At 50.8% G+C, this 22,606-nt stretch overlaps 2 protein-coding genes across 2 annotated transcripts; one reads left to right on the top strand and one right to left on the bottom strand.

Annotated features, from left to right (window-relative positions):
- Positions 1-12,790: 12,790 nt before the first annotated feature.
- HOXB13 (homeobox B13) lies at positions 12,791-15,314 on the top strand. The gene is made up of 2 exons (XM_003587420.5): positions 12,791-13,777; positions 14,655-15,314. Exons 1-2 carry the CDS (start codon positions 13,174-13,176, stop codon positions 14,906-14,908), a joined length of 858 nt encoding a protein of 285 aa, XP_003587468.1. The 5' UTR covers positions 12,791-13,173; the 3' UTR covers positions 14,909-15,314.
- Positions 15,315-16,253: 939 nt separating this feature from the next.
- Positions 16,254-18,684, bottom strand: PRAC2 (PRAC2 small nuclear protein). The gene is made up of 3 exons (XM_059878367.1): positions 18,649-18,684; positions 18,285-18,413; positions 16,254-17,673 (listed from the first exon to the last, which is right to left on the bottom strand). The coding sequence occupies exons 1-3, from the start codon at positions 18,682-18,684 to the stop codon at positions 17,317-17,319; spliced, it is 522 nt and encodes a 173-aa protein (XP_059734350.1). The 3' UTR covers positions 16,254-17,316.
- Between the last annotated feature and the right edge of the window lie 3,922 nt (positions 18,685-22,606).

Consider the following 22,606-nt stretch of genomic DNA (forward strand, 5'->3'; position numbering starts at 1 on the left):
CCTCGCCTCTGTTCTGATGCACTGAAATGTCCTAATTTCACTCCAATTTCTATCCTTATTCTTTTCTTTGTATGTGCTCCCATCTGGCCCTCTGTCCGTCTCTGTCATAGACTACATTCATTTCTCTAGGGGGCTTTTGCTAATTCAGTCATTCATGCCTGGTGAAAAAATTAGCAGGTCACTGGTTAACTGGCTCAAATGTTGGGTCAGAGCATTTGAGTGATGGCACAACTGCTGTCTGTGGTTCTGTCACTCTGGCTTTTCGCAGGCAGAGCTTGTGGGTACCGTCTAGGATACCCTTCATGGACTGGACACGTTGTCTTCATGGGGAGGGTGACTCCCCTACCTAGGTTTATTATAATCCCACATACTTCAACATGATATCAAATTTTTTTTCCTCCTGAAACCGACAATTTGACTAAGGCAGAGAGGGAAGACAATTTTGTTTCAGTTCGGAGTCTCCTTCTCTTGGTCATGTGTGGAAAAAAATTCCAGGCCAAGATTCCAGCCGAAACAGATTTTCCTCACTATTTGAAAGGACCCCACTTAAGGGGTCAGCCAGGACAGCTTTCTGGGGTCCAGAAGGAACTGAGCAGTGTTTGAAGCCGAGCCTCTCTTTTCCTAAAAAAATAAATTCTGGCATCCAAACCAAGGAGGAAAATTAAAGGAGGCAAAAAGGAAAAGAAAACCAGAAAGAAAACAAACTGGAGGAGGCCTCTCTTGACTCAGATCTGGCTCAGTCCAGGTCCCCTGGCAGAGCCTCCATACCCAACTCAGGGGCCAGACCAAGACTAAGAGAAAACACTTCATCCTGCTCTTCTTTTAAAAGTCTCCCACCCTTCTCTAGGGCAGGAATCCAGACACAATGCCAGAATTTCCCACCTCTTCTCTGTGGGTGGGGATGCTTAAAGTCACCCTGGACTCCTGCCCCTCTACCCTTCTCCCCGCCTCCCACTAGTACTGCCTTGATCTGGGAAAAGTGTTAAAGTGTTAGTCTCTTAGGCCTGCCAACTCTTTGCAACCCCGTGGACTGTAGCCCTCCAGGCTCCTCTGTCCATGGCATTTTCCAGGCAAGTATACTGGAGTGGGGGTGCGTTACTTCCTCTGGGGCTTCTTCCTGACCTAGGGATCTAACCCTGGGTCTCCTGCTTTACAGGCAGATTCTTTACTGTCTGGGCCACCAGGGGGAGGAGCCTAGCCATCGGGTATCACTGCTCAGAGTAGCCAGACTGCTCCTGGACCCACAGTACCTCCAGACTCCCTTCAAATGCACACATTCAACCTAATCCCTCAAAAAGGTCTAAACAATGTAGACTCCCTAATGGTATGGACCTGCCCTGCAGTGCTAATGGCTCTATAGAGATCCCACACTCCTTCTTGGAAGGAGCCTGCTTTGTAGGTGTGGTGCTTGGCATTAAGGACTTTTAAGTTAAACAGAAAAGAGAGTAAATCCTAGACAGGAGCAATTCCGTGCTTGCACAGCACAGATCTTGTGATGTGCAGCAAACATGAATCTTGGAAGATAAACATCGAATTTCAGAGGCCCCAGCAGCGGGAAGACCTGCAGCTGCCAGGTTGGCTGAAGCAAAATTTAGCAGCATTTCTAGTTTGCAAAGAGATGGCTTCCCATATCCTTTGCAGACATTGCACAACAAGTGATTAATATACATAAATGTACATGCGTGCACGAAACACCAGATTTTCTAGGGGAAAAAACCCTGTCAAATAAGCAGTTGGGAAAACAAGACTAAATCTCTTAGTACTGCTGGCTGGCTGAGGAAGCTCTTTTTAAGCCAAAGTCACACCTTTATTTCACCCCAAGAACTTCAAAGGATAAATATGAGTTTTGTATAAACCTCTGGAGAGGATCACAAGCTGCTTGTTACTCAGAATGCATTATGTGAGATTCATTTTACAAGGGCAAACTGTATTTCACACATGAGTCACCTTGAATAACCCAATAATTAATTAAAACCACGTTCTGCAGTGGAGAAATTTATTACATTCGCCGGCTTTTTATGAGCTAGGTGTAGTTTGGAAATGAAAAATGTTGAGGACTCTTCAGTATGTCTGTGCTACATTCTGCATTGGCTCACGGTGACTCCCTGTCTCCGGGTCCCAGAAAGCAGAGTCAGTCGGGGGTGTGGGACCTCAGTTGGGAAGGGTAGAACCCAGTTATTGCAGCTGAGTTGGACTCTCTTCAGTTTTTGTAACCAGGGCCTGGGGCAGTGTTTCCTGGACTTCCTCTTGGAGATGAGTTGGGGCTTTGGGGTGCTTGAGGGATCCCTGGAAAGAGGAAAGTGGTGTAGCCAATAGAGAAGGGGCAATGGGAAGAGGGAAGAGACAAAATCCTGACTTGTGCCACGCTGCTTGGCAATTCCTGGGAAAGAGGAGTGGGCATTGTGGTATTCTTCATGACAAGGAGGTCATAGCTTCTTTGGCTGGGTACCACCAAGTCCAGATCTCTTCTTAGTTTGGGGGAGGTGCTTTTTGTGTACCCAGCCAAAGAAGCTATGTGTGGAGGTGCTTTTCCATAGCCATAGGACCAGAACAAGCTTGTAGGTTGGTTTCTCTTCCCCTAGTAGAAATCCCACATTCATCTTAGGCACTGCCAACTCAGAGCTACAACTTGTTGGTTATACGTATGTTGTAATCTTTATACAGCAACTTCACTTCCCTCTTTATTGTCTCCAAGCAGCACTGTACAGAAGGCTGGGCAGAGACAATCACTCCCACTTTACAGATGGCGAGACAGAGGGCTGGAGAGAGATGGCCAGATCTCTCAGGACATGCAGCTAGCAACATGTGTCAGAGCAGGGAGAGAAATTCCAGCTCCCCATGTCAATAATGCCCAAAGGGCAGGAAGGAATAAGAGATGGTAAAGCTAGTCTGGCCACTCCACCTTGGAAATAGACAATGCTCTTTAGTTCTCTTGGGAAGCGTGGTGGCCTCTGGGGGCACCTCCAAGGAAGGGACTGGACAGTCATGCCCCAGTGGCAGTAATCTTGCTTCTAGATCTGAAGCTGAGTATCAGTCTTTGACACTCTTCGAAACCTGGATACTTCAAAGACTCATCAGAGGGTCCCATTCTTGACTGCCTGGGAGGGGAAGAAAGAGGGAATAAGGGAACCAAAGGAAGGCTGAATGTGGTCTGTGGGGGGAGGGGCATTGCCTGGCCCAGCTCCACTTTCTTTGGGAGAAGATATAGGAAATTGTGCAGTTTTCCTGTCCATGGCCAGCTGCCCTGGACAGTGGAGCAGAAACCTGTAAAAATAAGTCTTTTGGCCTAACATAGAACAGCAATCTTTCTTGAAGATGACAAATATAGGGCTTCCCTGGTGGCTCAAAGGTAAAGAATCTGCCTGCCAGTGCCTAAGATCCCCTGGAGAAGGAAATGGCAACTCACTCCAGTATTTTTGCCTGGGAAATTCCATGTGCAGAGGTGACTGGTGGGCTACAATCCATGGGGTCGCAGAGTCTGACAGGACTTAGTGACTAAACAATGAAATATCTCTGGGAATTGGGTTGACCCAGGGTTTTAAATAAACAAATTGTATGAAAAAAAGGAGACAAGGAAACTGCTATAAGAAACTTCAGACATATCAACTAAATGTAATGTATGACTTTATTTCAATTATGATTTGAGCAAACTAATTGTAAAAAGATAATTTTGAGACAACTGAGGAAACTGAAACACAGATAGTATTAAAAGATTATTGTTAATTTTGTTACGTGTGATAATCACATGAAGGAACTGCTAAAAAAAAGAAAGGAAAAAGAAGTCCTTATCTGTTAAGAATTCAAACAAAGTATACTTGGATGAAATGCTGCCTGTGACTTGCTTTAAAATACTCCAGAAAAAAAAAAAAAACTGAAATATGATTGGTTTTGAGTTGATAAGGGTTGACACTGAGTGATGAGTTTAAGGAGTTATGATACTCTTCTGTGGAGAAGGCAATGGCAAACCATTCCAGTACTCTCGCCTGGAAAATCCCAGAGGAGGAGCCTGGTAGGCTGCAGTCCATGGGGTCGCACAGAGCCGGACACGACTGAAGTGACTTAGCAGCAGCAGCAGCAGCATGCTCTTCTATATGTGTGAAATTTCATTTTTACTGTTTTCTATGTATATGAAATTTGCTACTAGAAAACAAATCAATAAGGCTGTGGGTCCACATCCCCCAAATCCACACACACAATATCAAGGAGTGTGCCTCTGAGAACCCTCATGGAATCAAGTTCAGAATGTTTAGGCTCATCAAACTCCCATTTTTCCCCAGGGAGAGAGCAGGATTGGAAAGTATTTTAGCACCAGACTGACCCCATCGTTTTCTTTCTCTGCAGTGCTATGGGGCCATGAGACAGTAAGGAGTTTGAGTCTCAGAGGATTCAGCTACAGGTGAACATTTCCAGGCATAGCTCCCTCCTTGCTCTAATGGACAAAGCTCGGAGATGAAACAGGGTGGCAGGGGTACGGATAAGTGAGCTGAGTTCAGTCCATACCTTTTTGGTTTTACATCAACTATGCCTCGATTTTTTAAATGCTATGTGTTAAAGGATTCGTTTTATTTTGGAGTCAATATTTTATTTTTCCCAAATCCCTTTGTTTCCTCCTTTTCCCTTTAGTAACTTCCCAAATATCTCAAGTCTATTTGTATCAGGTAGTACTTTTTAATGGGATTCATTTCCATTTTAAAAGTTGGAAACGACTTGGTGTTTGAATAGGAAGAGAAAGAGAAATGGTCAGAGCCTGGATTTGGTGCCATAAAGACCAGTGTTGGAGTTCGGACCTCATTATTCATCAGTCTCCAGAAGTTGAGCAAATTAATCTCCTAAACCTCAGTTTTCTTATCTATAAAACGGGAGTAACAATTGCCCTTAACGCAGGTCTGTTGCTGTGAGGATTAAATGAAAGGCACATGCGGGGCGCTTACAGGCCCCCGCACACCCACACACGGGTTACGACGACGTCGACATTTCTCAAGGGCCGCCCCAGGAAGCCGGAGGAGCAGCGCGCAGGGACGTAGGGGCGTGAGAAGCTGGCCAAAGCGGTGTCCGAGAGGCTGCGAAGCAAATCCGCGAGGGCAGACGCCAGCGCTCCTCCTCCGATGCTCTAAGCGGGTTTTGGTCCAGCGGGAACTTCCGCCCTGAGGTCAATCTCCTCCTGAGGATGGGGGATCCCTGGAGGGCAAGGTGCACCTAGCGAGGTAGAGGAGGTCTCCCGTGGGTGGGAGAAAGATAGGACTCCCATGCTTTCCAGCTGTGCCTTTCAGGTTAGAGACCTCACCCGCCGGCGGGGCCGCTTTGCCACACGCCAGCGGGCGCACAGACCTCGCTGGGGGCGGTGTCTGCCGTTGCATTACTGAAAAATCTGCCCTACCAGGTGTTTACACAAGAGCAAGGAAGGGAATGAAGGCTCTTGGACAAAAGTGGGAAGTCCTTAGGCCCCCCTCGTCTTGACTGGGTTCCTTGGGAGCCTCCTGGCCCGCTTAACATGCACTGATCTCAGGCCAGGAAGGGCCCCTCAGGACAAGGTCCACGGTTCATTTGCACCTCCCCTGGTTTAAGGCTTGGCCTGCATCTCTGGGTCAGACGATTCCTGAGGCTAGAAAAACCATGTCGATGGGGGCAAGCAGGGGGTAAATGAACCCAAAGGTAGGCTAATGTGAGGGATTCCAATCCAAGGACAGAGAGCACCCCCGATCTGTCTGCATCACCCCTAAATACACACCACACACACACAACTACAGAGCTGGGTTGGGCCTGCAGTAGATCTTGGAGGATATTGAGGGACTGGAGAGGATGGAAATATTCAGTCTGCTTCCCATGACTTCCCCAGGCCCCCATCTGGGCCTCTGGGGCCAAGTTCTATTCATATGAAAGTTTCCAGGCTGATCTCAGGAATAAGTAACTGGAATCCTGGTCTTGTCTAGAGTAGCTGGAACAGCCAGACAAGCAGTGCTTCAGCCTGGGAGGGGGTGCCCTTGTGATCAAGCTTTGACCCCATAGGACCTGGTAGATAAGGAGCTGAGACTTGAAAACCACTCTGAACTTGTGAAGCTTCTACATAGTCACTCAAAAGTCCCTGTCTGACTTTGGGACTCCCTGGGAGAGTCATGGAGATGGATAGGTATCACTGGAAGTTCCAACGTTCCATCCAGCCACCATAACTGACTACTGAAGGTAGGCATCCCTCTCCTGCTCCCACTATGGCAGCACAGAGCTGCCTGGAGTCACAGAATTGGCTGTGGATTTCCTGAGGTCAAGTCATTTTGACTTGGGCAAGACAGCTTCTTTTCCTCAGCATCTGCCACCCAGCCACTCAAACACATAGCTGACTGGAACTGAATGATTTCTAAGGATCCTCCCAATTCCAAATGCCAAGTTACTAGTTTGGTAAGTAGGGAATTTGAGGCTTCCTATTCTAACCTTCTAGATCCTTAGCTCCCAATTTAGCTTCTATATCTAGAGCTTCAAAGATTGGAATGTCCTCCCAAGCCCTACCCTGGCCACATAAGCAATGTGAGGGGAAAGTAAAGATCTTCATGTCTCTAGGGAAAAGATTTTTGACATCTGGGGACAATAACAGCCACAATCCTTTCAAATCATGGATAAATCTGTGGACTCAATGGAGACCAAATAATAAAAAAAAATTTTTTTCCTAGTGGGTGATTTTCTCATTTAAAGTGAAAGGCATTTCGTATAGCCTTTCAGAACTCTTAGAAAATCTCTGGTAGAGGCTAAAGGGGAAGAAGTCCTAGTTTAAGCCCAAGTGGATCAAGAAGTGAGCAGATTATGAACCCAGAGCTCTGCTCCAATCCCTAACCTCACTTTGATGGAGTTCCTCATGTGTGGCCAAATATCAGCTTTGGACATCTAGGGTCACACTGTAGACAATTGAACAGATTCCTCCCGCCTCATAAGGTATCAGGGTCTGAGTTAAATGGCCAGATCAGAACCTTGGGGGCCTGGCTGAGATGGGAGTCCTTAGGTAGTAACCAGGGAAGAGTCCTTAGGTGGTAACCAGGAACTACCCCATATTCATCTCAGGCTGGGATTCAGAAAGGCAGATGAGATGTGTGTGTGTGTGTGTGTTTGTGTGTGTGTAGCCAGGCACTCTGGGATGCAGGAGGGTTATTTTCAAGCCTTATAGGCGGGTTTGGGACTGGAGGGGCCAGGGTCTCCATGTTGACATTCCTCTTGATTTAACGAGTGAAAACTTGGTGTTTGTCTCTAGGAGAGTCTATACATGAGTAGCCAGAATTTATCCTAATAATTATCACTTACATCCAACATTCCTTGAGGGGGGAAAAAACAAGGTGGAGATGGAGATAGGGGAGTTGTAAGAGACTCAGATTGCTTTCTTGAATTTGCAGGTAGGTTTCGTGATATATTTCCCATTCCTGAGCCCATCCAGGATCCCAGGGGCTGAAACAGAGGAATCTGAGTCTCTGAGGGCCCTAGAAGCATCTACAAATCCCAAAGGCATTGGCTGTGGGCTCCCATTTGAGGAACCCACCCTTGAGAGTGTGTGTAGAGGGTGGGGAGGCTGGAGGGCTCTGGGGAACTACAGGATGAGGGGTGGAGGAGGTGATCTCCAGCACCAGTTTTGTCCCATTTAATGGGCTACTGAGGAGCTTACACCCTGGGCCTGAGTGTCCCAACTGAGTCAGTACATGTCGGTTGCCTCACAGAGGCCAGGTCGTAGGGCTGGGGCTCCCTCAAGGACCTAATAACTGTGCCCTGTCCTAGACCCGTGTAGAATAATCAGTGGTGAGCCTAGAAGCCTCTTGCTGACTCCCTCCACGACTTTCCTCCTAACTAATGCCCTCAACCTCCAGTAATCATCCCTTCCCTGCTCCTGCCTGCGCACCACCCTTGTGTCCAAAGTGAACAGTGACTCAGACTTATAGGGAAGCTGATCCTGCCCTTCCCTCCTTACACAGGGCAGATAGAAAAATGGAGGTGCAGAGAGGGGAGATGACATTGCCCACCATGCCAAGCTAGATTAGACCCTTGCCTGAGCCTTGTGCTCCCCATTCCTAATGGTTGGGGCCAGATGTCACTGGGATTCTCCGGGTTGGAGTTGCGGGCAGGTGACCTGGTTGGCCTCCCAGCAAAGCGTACTTTCCCCACAGCTTTACTCCCATCCCTTCTCGCTCTCCACCTCCCTCCCTTGGCTCTTGGCCCCACTCACGGTTCCTGGCTCAACGATTCTCTGGTTTCTGGGCTTCTGGGCTTCTGGGCGCCATCAGGACCATGACAGCAACGTGGCTGGCACTAGCTTCTCCCCTTAGCAGACAGTCTTTGATCGCTCCTCAGATCCACTTGCTGGGTGGTGAAGGCCTAATAGGCTCTAATTTCTGGATCCTCAGCCTCAGCGTCTGAAGCATTTGCGTTTGTCCTGAGAGGGTCCTAATCCCAAGGATGTCGCAGGGCTAACAGGGTGAGAGGGACATGGAAGTGAGAGTGGCCTCCTCCTGATCAGCTGGGCTTCCACTCTCTGTTCTTGTAGCTCCCAGACTCTGCCGTCATTTTGTCCAAAACATTTTCCTGTGAGGCCTGGCCGGAGCCTGACTGATTTCACAGAGAAGGACCCCAGTGGCCTGTTATCCCCAAACAGGCCCAGTTGTTCAGGCTGGCTGGCGACTGGGCTCCAGGACCACTCTGCAAGGTACCCGCTAAGGTCAGACTCTGGCGGTGGGGAGCCCCCGGCAGGCTCTATGCCGACCTCCGAGAACAATGGAAAATTGGGAGGGCCAGGAAAGGGGTAGAGAAAAGTGAAAAGGGAAATAAGAGGGAAAGAAATAGAAACAATAAAATAGATGAGAGGGAAAGACAGAAAAGGAGGAGGGAAGGAAAAAGGAGAAAATGAAAGAAAGAAAAGTGAGAGGATGAAGAAGCAAACAAAAGAAAAAAGGTGTATGCGAGTCGGAGAGCAAGAAAGGAACCAAGGGAAAAATAAAGGTAATCGGCGGTGGGGGTGGGGAGAAAGTAAGCAGTAAAGACGTAAAGAAAGAAAATAAGAATGTCCCCAAAGCAATATAACCAAAATTGAAGGAGAGAAAGGCAGAAAGAAGAACACAAATATAAAAAGGAAAGAAAGATACCGAAAGACTAAAGACGGATGAAAGAACATAGAGACAGAAAGAAAGGATGGAAGAAAAGCCCAAAGAAAGGCGTGCACCCTGTTAGCCCATTTTCGTGAAATCAAGTAATCAACCTCCTCAAGCAGTTTGGCCAGGCCCGCGCAGTCTAGCCGGCCAGCGGAGCCCGGACCTTTCTGGAGACGCTGCGAATTCTCATTTTTCATCACGACCGACCTGAAAGCCGCGGAACCGCGTACATTCCTCCAGGTGGGAGAACGAAGACACCGAGAGCTCACTTAGTTTTACAAAAATAAACCATAATTTAACAAATGGCCCAAGCGGGGCGGGTGGGCTTCTCTCGCTCCCCTCCCCCTAGTCGGCTGCCCGGAGCCCCGGCTCCGCGGGCGCTGACAAGGAGGTGCCAAGTCCCGATGGCCGGAACCCCTGCGGCCGCGCTCAAAGGCCTGGCTGTAAAGGTCATAGGCGGTCTGTGGGGCCGCTCTGAAAGGGCTCCCGGAGGTAAACAGACTCTTAACTTTCAACTTGGCCTTGACCTTCCAGGAGGTGTCTGGCCGGTATGTAAAGGAGCCGCTGAGGCTTTTCTGCGAGTTTGGCTGGGTCAGTAAACGGGGTTGGGGATCGGGGAGGCTCAGGGGTCCTGGGGGTCTGTCTGGAGGCTCCCAGCAGGACAAAAAGGAATCTGTGGGGCTGGGGGAAGGGCTGGCTCAGCCCAGGCGGGTGGGGAGGTCGGGGTGCCTTGGCTGTTCTAAATTCCGCCCTCAACTCTAGCGCTCAGGAAGGATACTGAGGTGCTGAGCCTCAGGTTCTGTACGTGGGAACTGCAGGCTTACTCAAGGCTGAAAGAGGCAAGTAAGAAGGGACCAATACTCGTTAGGGAAACTGGTCTTTTCTTTTCAAATAAAAACAGGTGGCTTGTAGTTCATTGGAAACGGAGACACATAAAGAAACACAAATAGAACCCATTTATTCAGTTTGTGAAATGCTTTCATGTGCAAAAACTCTTCACAGCATTCCTGAGGGGTAGAAATTACTGTGCCTTTGAGAATACATAATTTTACAGATAAGGAGACTTACTCTGCCTTAGTTGACTCCAGTTGAGGTCTATGACAGGTCATGCGTGTTTGCAAATACATAAACATATACAGAAAATGGGAGCACATGCACATATGTTAATATGATATTTGAAACTGTTCCCTAGAATCTACTAGATGCTAAATAAATTGTAGAGCAAAACAGAAACACCCCCGCCCATAGTATTTATTTGTATTGAATTGTGTCTGTTTCCATAGAGGTCTCCAGCACAGTTGGTGAGCTTCTCCAGGGCAAGGTTTGAGTTGGTCTTCTCTGCATTCTACAATGATGCAGAATTGCATGCATTCAGCTGCTTATTTCCATAAGACATAGATAAGAACATTAATATCCAAAAAGCACAATGGCAGGCAACATTGCTATGAATCTTGAAATTTTTGTATTTAATTATGTTCCTTCTAAAAAATAGAGATAAGCTGATGTAATGTGAAGAAATAACCCCATGTACATCTTGAATTCTTATGGTGAACATACCCATGTAACTAGCACATAGATAGAGATCTGAGATCCAGAACATTTCCAGCCTTATGTCACCTCCTAGTCAGAAGCTCCCCTTCCCAGGACAATCTATTCGGACCTCTATCACCATAGATTTGATTTTGGCTATTCTTGATTGAACTGCATAGAAATAGAAGCATACAAAATTTGCTCTTTTGTGTAGCTTCTTTTACCCACCTATCTGTGCAATTTATCTATGTTGTGGGTAGCAGTGTTTTTTAAAATTGCTGTGTAGCACTATTGATGAACATTTGGGTTGTTTGTATTTTTGAGCTATAATAAATAAAGCTGCTTTAGATATTTTAGTACTTGTCTATTGGTGGATATAAACATTCATTTCTGTTGGGTATATTCCCAGGAATGGAATTGATTTATCTATTTATAAAATTTAGGGATCTATTCATGCCTGTGTTGTCATCTACTAAGCAAAAAGCAGTAAAAAATTCTTAGTCGTTAGGTAAAAATCCTGGTATTTCTGCCTTTCATAATCAGACAAGCAAGAAGCTATAGCAAGAAACTGGAAAGCATCAAAGAGACATCGCCTCCCTTTTCTCTCCTGTTGTTTTCAAATACAACAAAATCCAGTGAGGATTTCATGCTTGGTGTCTTCAATTATCAGCAGTGGTCACTGAAAGTGAGCTATACTCTTCCCTACAGCCCTGCAACTTGGAGCAAATCCGGTTGCATGGGCCCTTTCCTGAAAGATAGCTCAAGTTCAGACAGGTTACTGAGCGGGTATGGCCAATCCCACCTAGAGTGCAGAGTAGTCTGTTCTATAAAATTGCCATGACCTTCGTGTAGAATGCAAAAGTTCCTGTCTTCTCAAAAAAACCTGTGAGTTCTAGAAAAAGTGAACCCAGAAGATTTGATTTGGGAGGGGTAGTGATGGAAACAAAATCTCTGAAGACAGATCTATGGGGGGGAAAAAATGGTTTGGGGCTTCTGCCTTGCACTGCACAATAGTTCCCGACAGATGGGCCTCAGATAATTCCTCCAGTGGTTGAGATTCCCTCTCCCATGCCCTCTTCCTTCTTAGGAAAGGGAAAGCCTGGAGGAAGCAGATAGGCGTCCTGGGTTTTCTGGTCCTAGGCTTGGGTGGGAGTGTGCCAAGACCAGGGTGAGTTTTCTGGGCCCCGTGGAGTGTAGGAGAGGACAGAGAGACTGGGTACTTCATAAAGGCCAGGCTTCTGTATTCTTGGGATCCAGATTCCCCTGAAACTAGTTATTTACCAGTTAGCCAGGCCTGGTTTTCTGGAAATAATCTTAAATTCCAGAAAAGGGGGGAAAGGGTTTATCTTTTCTGACTGGTACTTCAGGATTTTATAACATTCTCTCTCAAACCCTTCCTTCAACTTCTCCCCCTTACTGTGTGTCTCTGAATCTCATTTTCCTGCTCTTTCTCTGCCTCTCTCTGAATATACAGGTCGTATGTGACATCTTTCCATATTTCTTTAGCCATCCTAAAACGGAAATCCAGACACCCTTTTACAGGCCAGGACCAGAAGCTCCATTTCCGCTTCAGGTCTGAACCTTTAGCGTCTCCAATTCTCATGTCTCCTTCGGAGTCCGTGTCTCGCTCCCTTTCCTTTCCACCCCTCTTCGAATCCGGATCTTTATAGGCTAAGGGCGCTAGCTAGGGTCTCTGGGGAAGAGGCGTCCTAGGCACTTCCCGAGGTCCAGGAGTAGCTTATTACTGCGCATCCAGAATGGGAGGGGCACCTGGAGTGAACTGGGATGTTAGGACTGGGACCCCAAAGCAAGGAGCTTCCAGAAATATCCCTTAACTCCCATTTTCTAGCCCCTTCTGGCTCAGGCGCATTCCCGGGTTTTTCCTTTCAGGCTCAGAGCGGCCTCCAGGCCCCACCCTCAACTCCCCTTCCCCCTACGAGATGGACACTTTATAGGGAGAGCTTTTTATTCTCTCGTTAAACCTGCCAAAGCACAGGAGACAGCCAGGGAGAGAGAGGAGGCGACCGAGGTGGGGCTGGCTCCGTCTCTCCTCTCCCGCCTCCCCACCCCCGACGTAGCTGGGTTGTTCCAAACTGGAAAGCGGCGGGAAGACACCCTGTCTCTTTTCTCTCGTTTTCAAATGCAATTAAAAAAAAAAAGCCGAGAGAGAAAGAGAGGAGGGAGGAGAGGGAGAAGGAGGAAGGCGGGGAGAGAAGAAAGGGAGGAGGGAGTGAGCAAGGGAGCGAGGGAGGGTGAGGAGGGAAAAGAGAGAAAGCGGGGGTAAAGTATTTTCGCAATTTCTGCAGTGAAGATTTTATGAGCCTCTCTCCGCCAGGCCGCAGCCAATCAGCCCGCGTGCCCGGGCACCTGCGGCTCCTGCGTCACGACGGCCGGGCTGAGCGAATGCAGGCGCCCAGCGAGCTGCCAGCGATTTAAAACGCTTTGGATTCCCCGGGCCTGGGTGGGGAGAGCGAGCTGGTCCCCCCTGTATTCCCCACCCCCAGCGCCTCATGAGCCGATCCTCGGCCCCATGGAGCCCAGCAATTATACCACTTTGGACGGCGCCAAGGAGATCGAAGGCTTGCTGGGAGCCGGAGGGAGTCGGAACCTAGTCACCCACTCCCCACTGACCAGCCATCCAACGTCGGCGCCTACGCTGATGCCTGCTGTCAACTACGCCCCCCTGGATCTGCCAGGCTCTGCGGAACCGCCAAAGCAGTGCCACCCATGCCCCGGGGTGCCCCAGGGGGCGTCCCCAGCTCCGGTGCCTTACGGCTACTTTGGAGGCGGGTACTACTCCTGCCGAGTGTCCCGAAGCTCGCTGAAGCCCTGTGCCCAGGCGGCCACCCTGGCTGCCTACCCTGCGGAGACTCCCACGTCCGGGGAGGAGTACCCCAGCCGCCCCACCGAGTTTGCCTTCTACCCGGGATACCCGGGACCCTACCAGCCTATGGCCAGTTACCTGGATGTGTCCGTAGTGCAGACTTTGGGCGCCCCGGGTGAGCCTCGTCATGATTCCCTGCTGCCTGTGGACAGTTACCAGCCCTGGGCCCTTACCGGTGGCTGGAACAGCCAGATGTGTTGCCAGGGAGAACAGAACCCCCCAGGTCCTTTCTGGAAGGCAGCATTTGCAGGTAAGCTGCTCTGGATGCCCTTGGTGCTGAGTGTGGCATTGTAGACCCTGCCTGGATGGGTCTTGGGGCTGGTCAGGAGGAGCTCGGTTCTCCTTGGTTGGCTATTAGGGCTCTGAAGGAGGGTCCAGGCAGTTAGAGAGACTGGGTGAAGGCCCCAGAGGGTCATTGTGAGGGGCCTGAGCTGGGTGCTATTTGAATCCTGAGGCCCACCAGGTCCCTGATCTCCCCCGGGGGCCTTGGGACCAGCCTTTCAATATGTCGGAGTGCTTGACTCTCTTTGCTGTTGTTTGGGACTTAGGGTGTTCCTGCCCAGTAGGACCCCAGTTTAATTCTTCTCAATTCATTGAGTGTGGGGGTGCAGCTGGGTGGGAACAGAGGAATTAGTTGTTCTGTAAAGAATACAACCCCTTACTTTCTCTCAGATGAGTTTTTCAGTTTCCAAAGAGAAGTGTAGATTTCCTGCAGCCATGACTTAGGTGTGTGCATTGGTGCATGTGTGTGTGTGTGTGTATGTGTTGGGAGTAGGGGCAGAAATGTGTTCCCTCCTGTACAGAATTTGTTTGTAGTATCTGTAAGAGTGGTCAAGAGTTGGAAAATGCATGTGAGGGTGAACATATGCAGTCTAGGTGGGCTGGGTGTGTTTGCAGACTGCAGGCGTGAAGGCAGTGATGAGTGAGGGTGGCCTGCAGAAATCTCCTCTTTCCAAGGCTGGGTGGATCAGGAAACCAACCAGCTGGAAGCGGAGGTGTCCTCTTGTGCTTTGGGTAACCTGAATGCTCTTGTAGGATAACCTAGGTTGTGGGGCCTGGGTCAGACCCTGGGCTTGCGCCAGGCTGTGGTTTGAGCATGTCTCTCTCTCCCTCCCTCTCCTGCATAGACTCAAGCTCGCAGCATCCGCCTGAGGGCTGCACCTTCCGTCGAGGCCGCAAGAAGCGCATTCCCTACAGCAAGGGACAGTTGCGGGAACTGGAGCGTGAGTATTCGGCTAACAAATTCATCACCAAGGACAAGAGGCGCAAGATCTCTGCTGCCACCAGCCTCTCAGAGCGCCAGATCACCATCTGGTTTCAGAATCGCCGGGTCAAGGAGAAGAAGGTCCTCGCCAAGGTCAAAACCAGCGCTCCTCCGTGAGGGAGCTCCCTGGCTCTGGCTGGGAGGGGGAGGGGAAGTTGGGGTATCCTGGTGAGACCAGGAGCCTGCCTCGGCCAAGCTGGGGCCCCAGACTCTGCTTGAGAGGCTCCCAGAAGTGACACTCTTCCCAGGCCAATGTTCCTGGGCTGTTCTTCAGAGACAGTCTGGATATGCCATGGATCCCAAAGAGCCAGCAAGGCCCAGAGTTACAGCCCAGTCCGCCAGGTAACACTACCTAAGTGACTTTGTCCCAGTCATAATCATTCATTCTGGCAGTTGCAATAATCACCATAACCAGTACCAGTTGCCATGATAATTAGTATCATATTTTCTATCTAGAGCTCTGTAGAGCACTTTTAGAAACTGCTTTCATGGATTGAGCTGATCATGAATAAACTTGGAAGGAGACCAGTGACAGGACAGCTTCCTCTGGAACCTCTTCCATTTCCAAAGCCTGTCCCCATCGCAGTGAAGGCAGGGGAGACAAGAAATGGTAGATTTACCCCTGTAACTACCGTTGCCCCTTTAGCATTTTTTCTAAGATGACAGCTAGGCAGGATGGCCAATGCTGGGGGGTACCTCTCCCTCCCTCCCTGCCCATCCTCTAGACTGTACCCACTGGTCTCAGAAGTCCATGTGCCTAACTCTTCAGTTTCGGCCCTGTGTGAAAATGAAGCCAGTGGACTTAGGGTGTGTTCTTTCTTCCAGAGAAATGGGGTTTGAGAAAGTGCCTGGATAATTCACCAGTTCCTCTCCAAAACTTTCCAAGCCTTCCCTTAATGTTTCTGGTGGTTCTGGCCAAAGGAGGTAGGTCGTGGTTCATTGGGCATTTGGGAGCTGCATGAAATAGACATTTGTGGCCCTGTAAACAGCCCCTTACGCACAAATGATTGCAGAATGAGGGGAATAAGTAGCCTATCCATGGCAGGCACATCCCAAACACACTTGTATAGCCTAGAAGGAGAAAAAATGAATATGGCTGTTCACTACCCATTTCTCCTCTGCTTGCCTGCCGGTGACACCAAGGAGCTTCCGAGTCTCAGGCCTTGGAGTCTCAGGCAGGCTCTTTGCCGAGTGAAAGAACCAGGGGTGGCAGAAGCCCCCAAAAGCCGGTGTCAGAATGGGGAACCGCAGGCCGCTGGGACAATAGCAGGCACAGACTTTTTCCTTTCCTTTGTGCTGGTTCCGTCCACATACACTGATTCTGGGGGAGTGGAGGACAGTTTGGCACAACCCTGTTTTCCACAACCACGTAGACAATATGCGAATAGTGCGGAGTTCCAGAAACCTGGGGCAGACCGGCTGTTCGCAGAGCCGGGGAACCTGAAGTCGTGTACCTAGGCCGGGACCTTGTCTGCGCGGAACATCAGCGGGGCTAAGCTGGATCTTCCCGCAGCCCGTGCTGGCGGGTTCTGTCAGCCTTCCGGCGATCGAACGCACAGGAATGAAGTGGAGAAGACGGGCCGCCAGACCCATGTTCCGAGCCTCCTCGCAGCGGGCAGTCGGGAGGCGAGCATCCGGAAGGGTCCCCGGCCACGTCTCGAAGGCCGCTCCATCTCAGAGCGGACTCCTTTTCCAGGAAACCCTGAGTTGGCCGCCGCAGCCGAGCAATTCGAGTCGGGTGGCATCCCAGTCCTGGCTCTTCTCGGAAGACTCTTCTAAGTGTTCCAAATCCCTCCCTGCCCCCCACCTTTTTTTTTTTTTTTTCAACCAAAGAGGATTCTAAAGCTGAGGGGGAGAAAAAGCCCCGACTGGCAGTGACCCTCCCTCCCTGGGTCTTCTTAGATAGTGGGTGTGCTTGGGGAAGGGGAAGGTGTCAATTTCGTGATTTACAGTCTTTCCAAGCCCCGTGGTCCAGTTTAAGCCCCGTGGTCCAGTTTAAGCTCCCTGGTATCGCGCCTCGCCCAGAGAAAAGTTACTTTCTGCTTTCTACGTTCTTCAAGCGAAGTCCCAATCTTTAGTAATTTTTAATACCGCGAACTCCGAAGGTTAGTGGGTGCAGCCCCCCCTCCCTTGCCGCTTCAGAAATTGAGAGACTTCAGGACAGATAGGCCTATGGGTAGGTGGCGTGTGGGACAGATGGGGGAGACCGCGCGTGGTGCTTGCTCCCTACAGAGGGAGGGGAAAGGCTTTAGGTTACCACTCGGACTTCCCGAGGTGACTTTGGGAGGCCTGCAGTCAGGGGCCTCGAGACTCTGAATTCCCGGGGCTCTAATGCCTCCATTCCGTTATCAAGGACTTAAAGTTTCCGGGCTCCTCTGTTAATGCTCTCGCAACAATTTTAGAACAAACAAAAGATGGGGGATTTTAGATTTCTCCCTCTACCAACGTGAGTTTGGCCTATTAAAAAGTCAAGGGCGCCCCCTTCCGGCAGAATCTCGCCATTTCAGAGAAATTTGCCAGTCGGCTCAGCTTTTTAACAATCCCTCAACTGAGCCTCTGGCTTCCGAAAGCCTGGGGACTCGGGCCTCCGGGGTTGGGGAATTCGTAGCCGCGTGTGAGAGCGCTTGGACCCGGAGTCGCCTGAAACTGGGCCAGGGTACTGGCAAATGTATCAACCCTGCGGCGGAGAGACCCAGGAGGAAGGCTAGGAGGGCAGCAAAAGAGATCTCTAATAGAGAAAAAACAGGGTGGCCAAGGCACCCGGAGCAAGGCTGCGGCGCCGTAAGCCCTCGGTCCAGGTCTTCATTCCACTGGAGTATTTTATTTATCTTCCTCGCCAGAACAATTCGCTGCGAACCTCTCTTGCGCTTCCCCCCGCCCCAAGTCATTTACTTGTATGGAATCTGTGCAAAAAAAAAAAAAAAAAAAATCATTCAATTTTGCTTTGTGTTAAATCCTTTTATGGAACTTCTTTCCAAACACCAATGTTACTACCGAGGCGAATTATATCCCTTTCCACCGAGACCATTTAAAAATCTTTCAGTAATTTGTGTCTAAACTACAACAAAATCCATATATCTACATTTACTTGCCTGCAGCTATTAGCTTTTTAAATAGGGCCACTTTAAGCTATTAATACAAGAGTGTTTCGCTAACATTTAGATTGAAATGCGTGAATACAATGTTCTCAAATAGGTAAATTCAGACATTTTCATGGACAAATAAACGCAGAGGCGCACAGACACACACCGGGAAACAGACCGGGTGTCTTTTCACCAACGAGGCGCGATTTTACTCCGGGCCGCCCTCTGCGCCCACTCCCTTTCTCTGAGCGGAACTTCTCCGGCTCAGTCTCAGCAAACGTCGAAACAGGGTTGGAAGGTGGCGTCTACGCTGCTCCGGACCGAAATCACTTCCAATTCCAAATCAGTTCAGTCGCTCAGTCTTGTCCGACTCTTTGCGACCCCATGAATCGCAGCGGATTTTATTAGGCCTCGAGAGGACGGATTGGGCGGTAATGGTGGAAAAGAGCGTTGATAGTACCTCGGGAAGCTCTTTTCGAATCTAGGTTCTCGAAGCAGCCCCGCAGACAACGAACCCGGGGCCCCAGCTCCGGGGTCCCCTACTGGCAAGCGGGCAAACGCTCGCCGCCACCCTAGAACTCGCGAGGCCGCAGCCGGCGACTGTTGGCACCGCCGTGACCCCCGTCCCAGCCGCCCGCCCCCAGTTCCCCCTCCTTCCCCAGCTAGCCACCCCAGCTCTGAGTGGTTCGAGGACCAGTAGCTGCCCTGCGGCAGAAGAAAGGCCCAAATCAAGACACCCCAGTTCTCCGAACGGCGCGGCCCCCCTCCGCCAACGCGGAGCTGACGGCCCTCGGCTCCTCCAGACCCCATTGCTCCCCTTTATTAAAGTAAGTTTTACTCAAGGTCCTAAGTGCTGCACTTGTATTAGGTTTCCTTCCGGGAGAACCCTCTGTGCCCGTCCCCCCTTCCGGTCTAATAGAAACACCAGAGCTTCAAACGTGATTTACACGAACCTGTTACCGTAAACTGGCAATAAAGCGCAGAGGCAACTGCTGCGGAGGGGGCAAAGGGAGAGGTTCCGTTGTTTTTGAAAGAAATTTATAGTACATTCTCACCCACCTGAATACTCCCTCTCGGGGAAAGGGAAAAGCAGAGGGGCCGCCCTCGGCCCCTCACCCGGCTGGGCCGGCCAGGCCCTCCCTCCAGGCGCTGGCCTGGGCCCGGGGAGAGATTTGAAAACATCCAATGCGGAACTGATGGCAGCCTTTCTTTCTCCGCTACCAGTTACTTTTGTGTAGAAAGCGGGTGGGGGTGGTCGGAGCAAACGGAGAAGGAGTTCCACCACGGCTCCCTCTTCCCTAAATGCCTTCAAAATGACGGAGAGGCCAGCGTTCAATCACCCTCGGGACGATGGGGAGGGAAAGGCCGCGTCTGCCGGCGGACATGGCCGTTCCCGCCGCCCCTACCCCGTCTCTCCTCAACTCTTCGTGGGAAGATGGAGGAAAGTGAGGGAAGGGGTCCCATTTCTGGACTTTGAAGGAGGGAGGAGGCCAAGCGGCGCTGGCAGAGTCAGAGCGACCGGAAGACTGTCGCGAGACACCGGGTTGGGGAGGCGAGAGGCTGCAGCGGAGAGCGGGCGCTCCAGCCACGAGGTGGGGAGCCGGGGGCTGTGCGCCCTCTCCTTGAGCCCCGCCCCAGGCTCTGCTGGGAGGGGGACCCTTATGCGGCGCTGCGATCCTTACTTCTCTAGCCCGAGGTGCGCGAGAGCAGAGCCCTGCGCCACTCGGAGGCCGGCGCCGGCCCAGCTCCGAGCCTTGGAGCCCACCGAATTCCAGCCCTGGCCTTGGCAGAGAGAGCAAGAGTGTTATGCTCCCGTTTCTCAGAGCAAGACCCACTCATTTTGCTACTTTCAAGAATGCGCTTCTCTCTAAAAAGGTAAACCCGCTGATTCGTGGGCCAAGGACCTTAAGCTCTTTTGTTCTGGGGATCCGCTGAGGGAGCCGTCGGGGAAGGGGGTTCGTCCCCGGACTCTGGGGGACTCCGCGGTCACAGCGGATAGGGAAGGGTGGGTGTCAGGCTCTCGAAGAGGCCATTCAGCCGGGCGCCACCTCGTTGTTTCCTAAAAAGGCTGGCAGCCGCCTGGGCAAAAAGGGACCAAGAAACTGCTTCGCAGCACGCGAGACGCGAGCGCGGCCTCAGCCAGGGAGAGTCTGGCTTGGGAGAGCAAGGCCCGCCCATAGGACCTTGTGTTTGTCTCCGACTGGATGGAATCTTGGTACAGACGAAATTAATATTATTGTTAATGTTGTTCTTATTTAAACTGTGATACTTTACAAAACATTTACTTTGAAAACTGGGTGAAAATTAACCCTGATTATAATGATTTATTAATACACCCTTAAGGGAGAGGCTCTGGCCCTTTAAATCAGTGCAGCTTAGTCTCGCATGGCTGCTTTCCTTCTGCCATTCCTATGCCCTGTTGAGCTCTTTGAGTTCTGGGATCTGAGGAGCAACTAGAGGGGTTGCCCATGGCTGGCATATCTGCCCAGGGACTCAGAACTTGCACACAAGCAGCGGGGGGCCACTGACACTGCTAGCTTGTTGGTCTTGGGGGGGGGGGGCGGGGAGCAGGAACAAGGTAATCTACAGACCCACTCGGGACTCACCCAACCCTCCCTGCCCCCGCTCGTTCCTGCCCATGCCCTCTCAGAGCTACTGCCCCCACAAAGACAAAACCCACTTTATAAAATGAGGACGTTGAGGCTAAGCCTTAGTTACTTGATCAGCATCACAGTCTAAGCAGAGCCCCCAAAGCAGGAGTTCTAAGGGCTAAGCTCTGTGGTCATCAGCGCAAGAGAACAGGAAGCCAAGCCTCTCCCCCACTCTCAACATACCTCTTCTCACAAGGTCTCTCTAGACACAAACTTTCTATCTGGAGCCATCCTTTGAGGTCACCTTGCTCCACTGGAACCCCCCGATTTGGATAAGTGCAACCACAGGGAATTAAACACAAGTGGAAATTTAGTTCAATCCATCACTCATTTTATCGAGTGCCTGCTGCACTCAAAACCATCCCTTGAAGTGGAAGACTGGAGGAGATACAGTGGAAATACTATCTCCCTTTCTACCGATCGCTCTCTGGCGCTTTGCCTCTCTCTCAGTCGCTGGCAGATCTTGGGTCTGTAGTTTCTTCATATGTGACCTGAAGCCGGAGGACTGTATTCTGTGATCTCTGACATTGTAAGGTGGGTCAAACGCCCACTCAGGGGGAACGGAGACCGAGAACGATTCACTTTCACGGCATATGGAGAGGCTTTCCGGAACAACCTATGCTGGAGAAGGACCTGAAAGATGCTTAGAACACCAAATCCGGGTGGGAAGATGTGAGCAAAACTCGGGAGAGGGGGCAGAAGAGGCAGGTCTCTGAGGGAGAGAGGTCTGGACCTCGGCTCTGGTTAGGGTAGAGCGGGGAAGGAAGAAAGCAAGGGCGTCCTCATTGGGTCCTGGACGCTAGGCGAAGCCTTTGCAGTGCCCATTCAGACTGTGAGCGCCCGGCTCTCACCCAGGCGCGCACGCATCGAGTGTTGGCGCCAGAGCTACGGACGGCGCATCGAGTGTTGGCGCCAGAGCTACGGACCGCACAGCTCAGGCCCCAGACCGAGCCAGCTCTTGAAGAGAGAAATAGGTACCCGGAGTGGACTCTCAGCGCCCCATCTTAAATGGGTTCAGCCTGTCTCCCCCGCCTGAGACCTGACCTCGGTCTTTGTCTGGTTAAGTTCGTCGCCCTTCCCCCTCCAGGCAGAGTTCTGTCGTTGAACTTGAGCCAGGCCATAAACATTCCTTCAGACCCCTGGGAGCAGGACCGAGACGGGGAGGGGTGGAGGGAAAGGTGGCGGAAGAGGATTGTGGAAGGATCCGGTACGCCGGAGACCCGGCCTTCTCCCACCCAAGCCTGCATTGCTTTAGCCACGGGTTTCGGCTTTTTGTGTTCCGCGGAAACTTCGCCAGATCTGCATTTTAAAAATCCAATTATTAAAAAAAATAAATAAAAATAAAAATCCAATTATTGAGGCCTTATGGCAAGTTAGACCAGTACTTTAGTCAAAATCAACGTAATGGTAATTTTCATTTTAACTCATGCATAATTCATGCGCCCTATTTTTGACAGTAAAATTCCCCACACTTTAAAAAAAATGACCTGGAAAGGCAAATGCGTTAAGAGCAAACGAATAGCTACAGCAGAGGAATTGTTAGAGGAGATTGAAGTAGGTCATCCCTAAGCCGTCCCCTCTATATTTTAAAAGCGCCCCTCCTTGGGCAGCACAACTCCAGCCGGCGGCCGACGAGCCCTGCTGGGCCCTGTAACCTCCCACGATCCGGAAGCTTAGCCTTGGTAAATGGGGCACCCCCCATCCTTGGCCTGGGGAGCGCTCCGAGGGACCCAGGACTCCTGGCGCGTGCTTCCCTGGCGCCGGCGGAGGCTGCGCAGAGCGGCCTGCTGAGACCGTGTTAGTGTTTTTGTTTCTTCTTTTTCAAAAGAATCCAGCATCCCTAAACGAGGGGGGATAAAAGACGCGATCCCGGGGTCTTTTCCTGGCTCAGAAAAACCCACTTATAAGGGGTACTGGGCGCGCTGGACGGGCAGAAGAGGCGGGGCAGCTCTGGGCTTCCCGCGAGGAGCCAGGGCAGCTCGGCGAGCGGCAGAGAAGGCACCAAACCCGGGCGAGCCTGAGACAAGCTCCGGGCCTCCGAACCTGAGGCCAGATAAAGTGCTCGGAGGCAGGTCCTCAAC

The sequence above is a fragment of the Bos taurus genome, chromosome 19 (genome assembly GCF_002263795.3).
Source record: "Bos taurus isolate L1 Dominette 01449 registration number 42190680 breed Hereford chromosome 19, ARS-UCD2.0, whole genome shotgun sequence".
NCBI classification, from domain to species: domain Eukaryota; kingdom Metazoa; phylum Chordata; class Mammalia; order Artiodactyla; family Bovidae; genus Bos; species Bos taurus.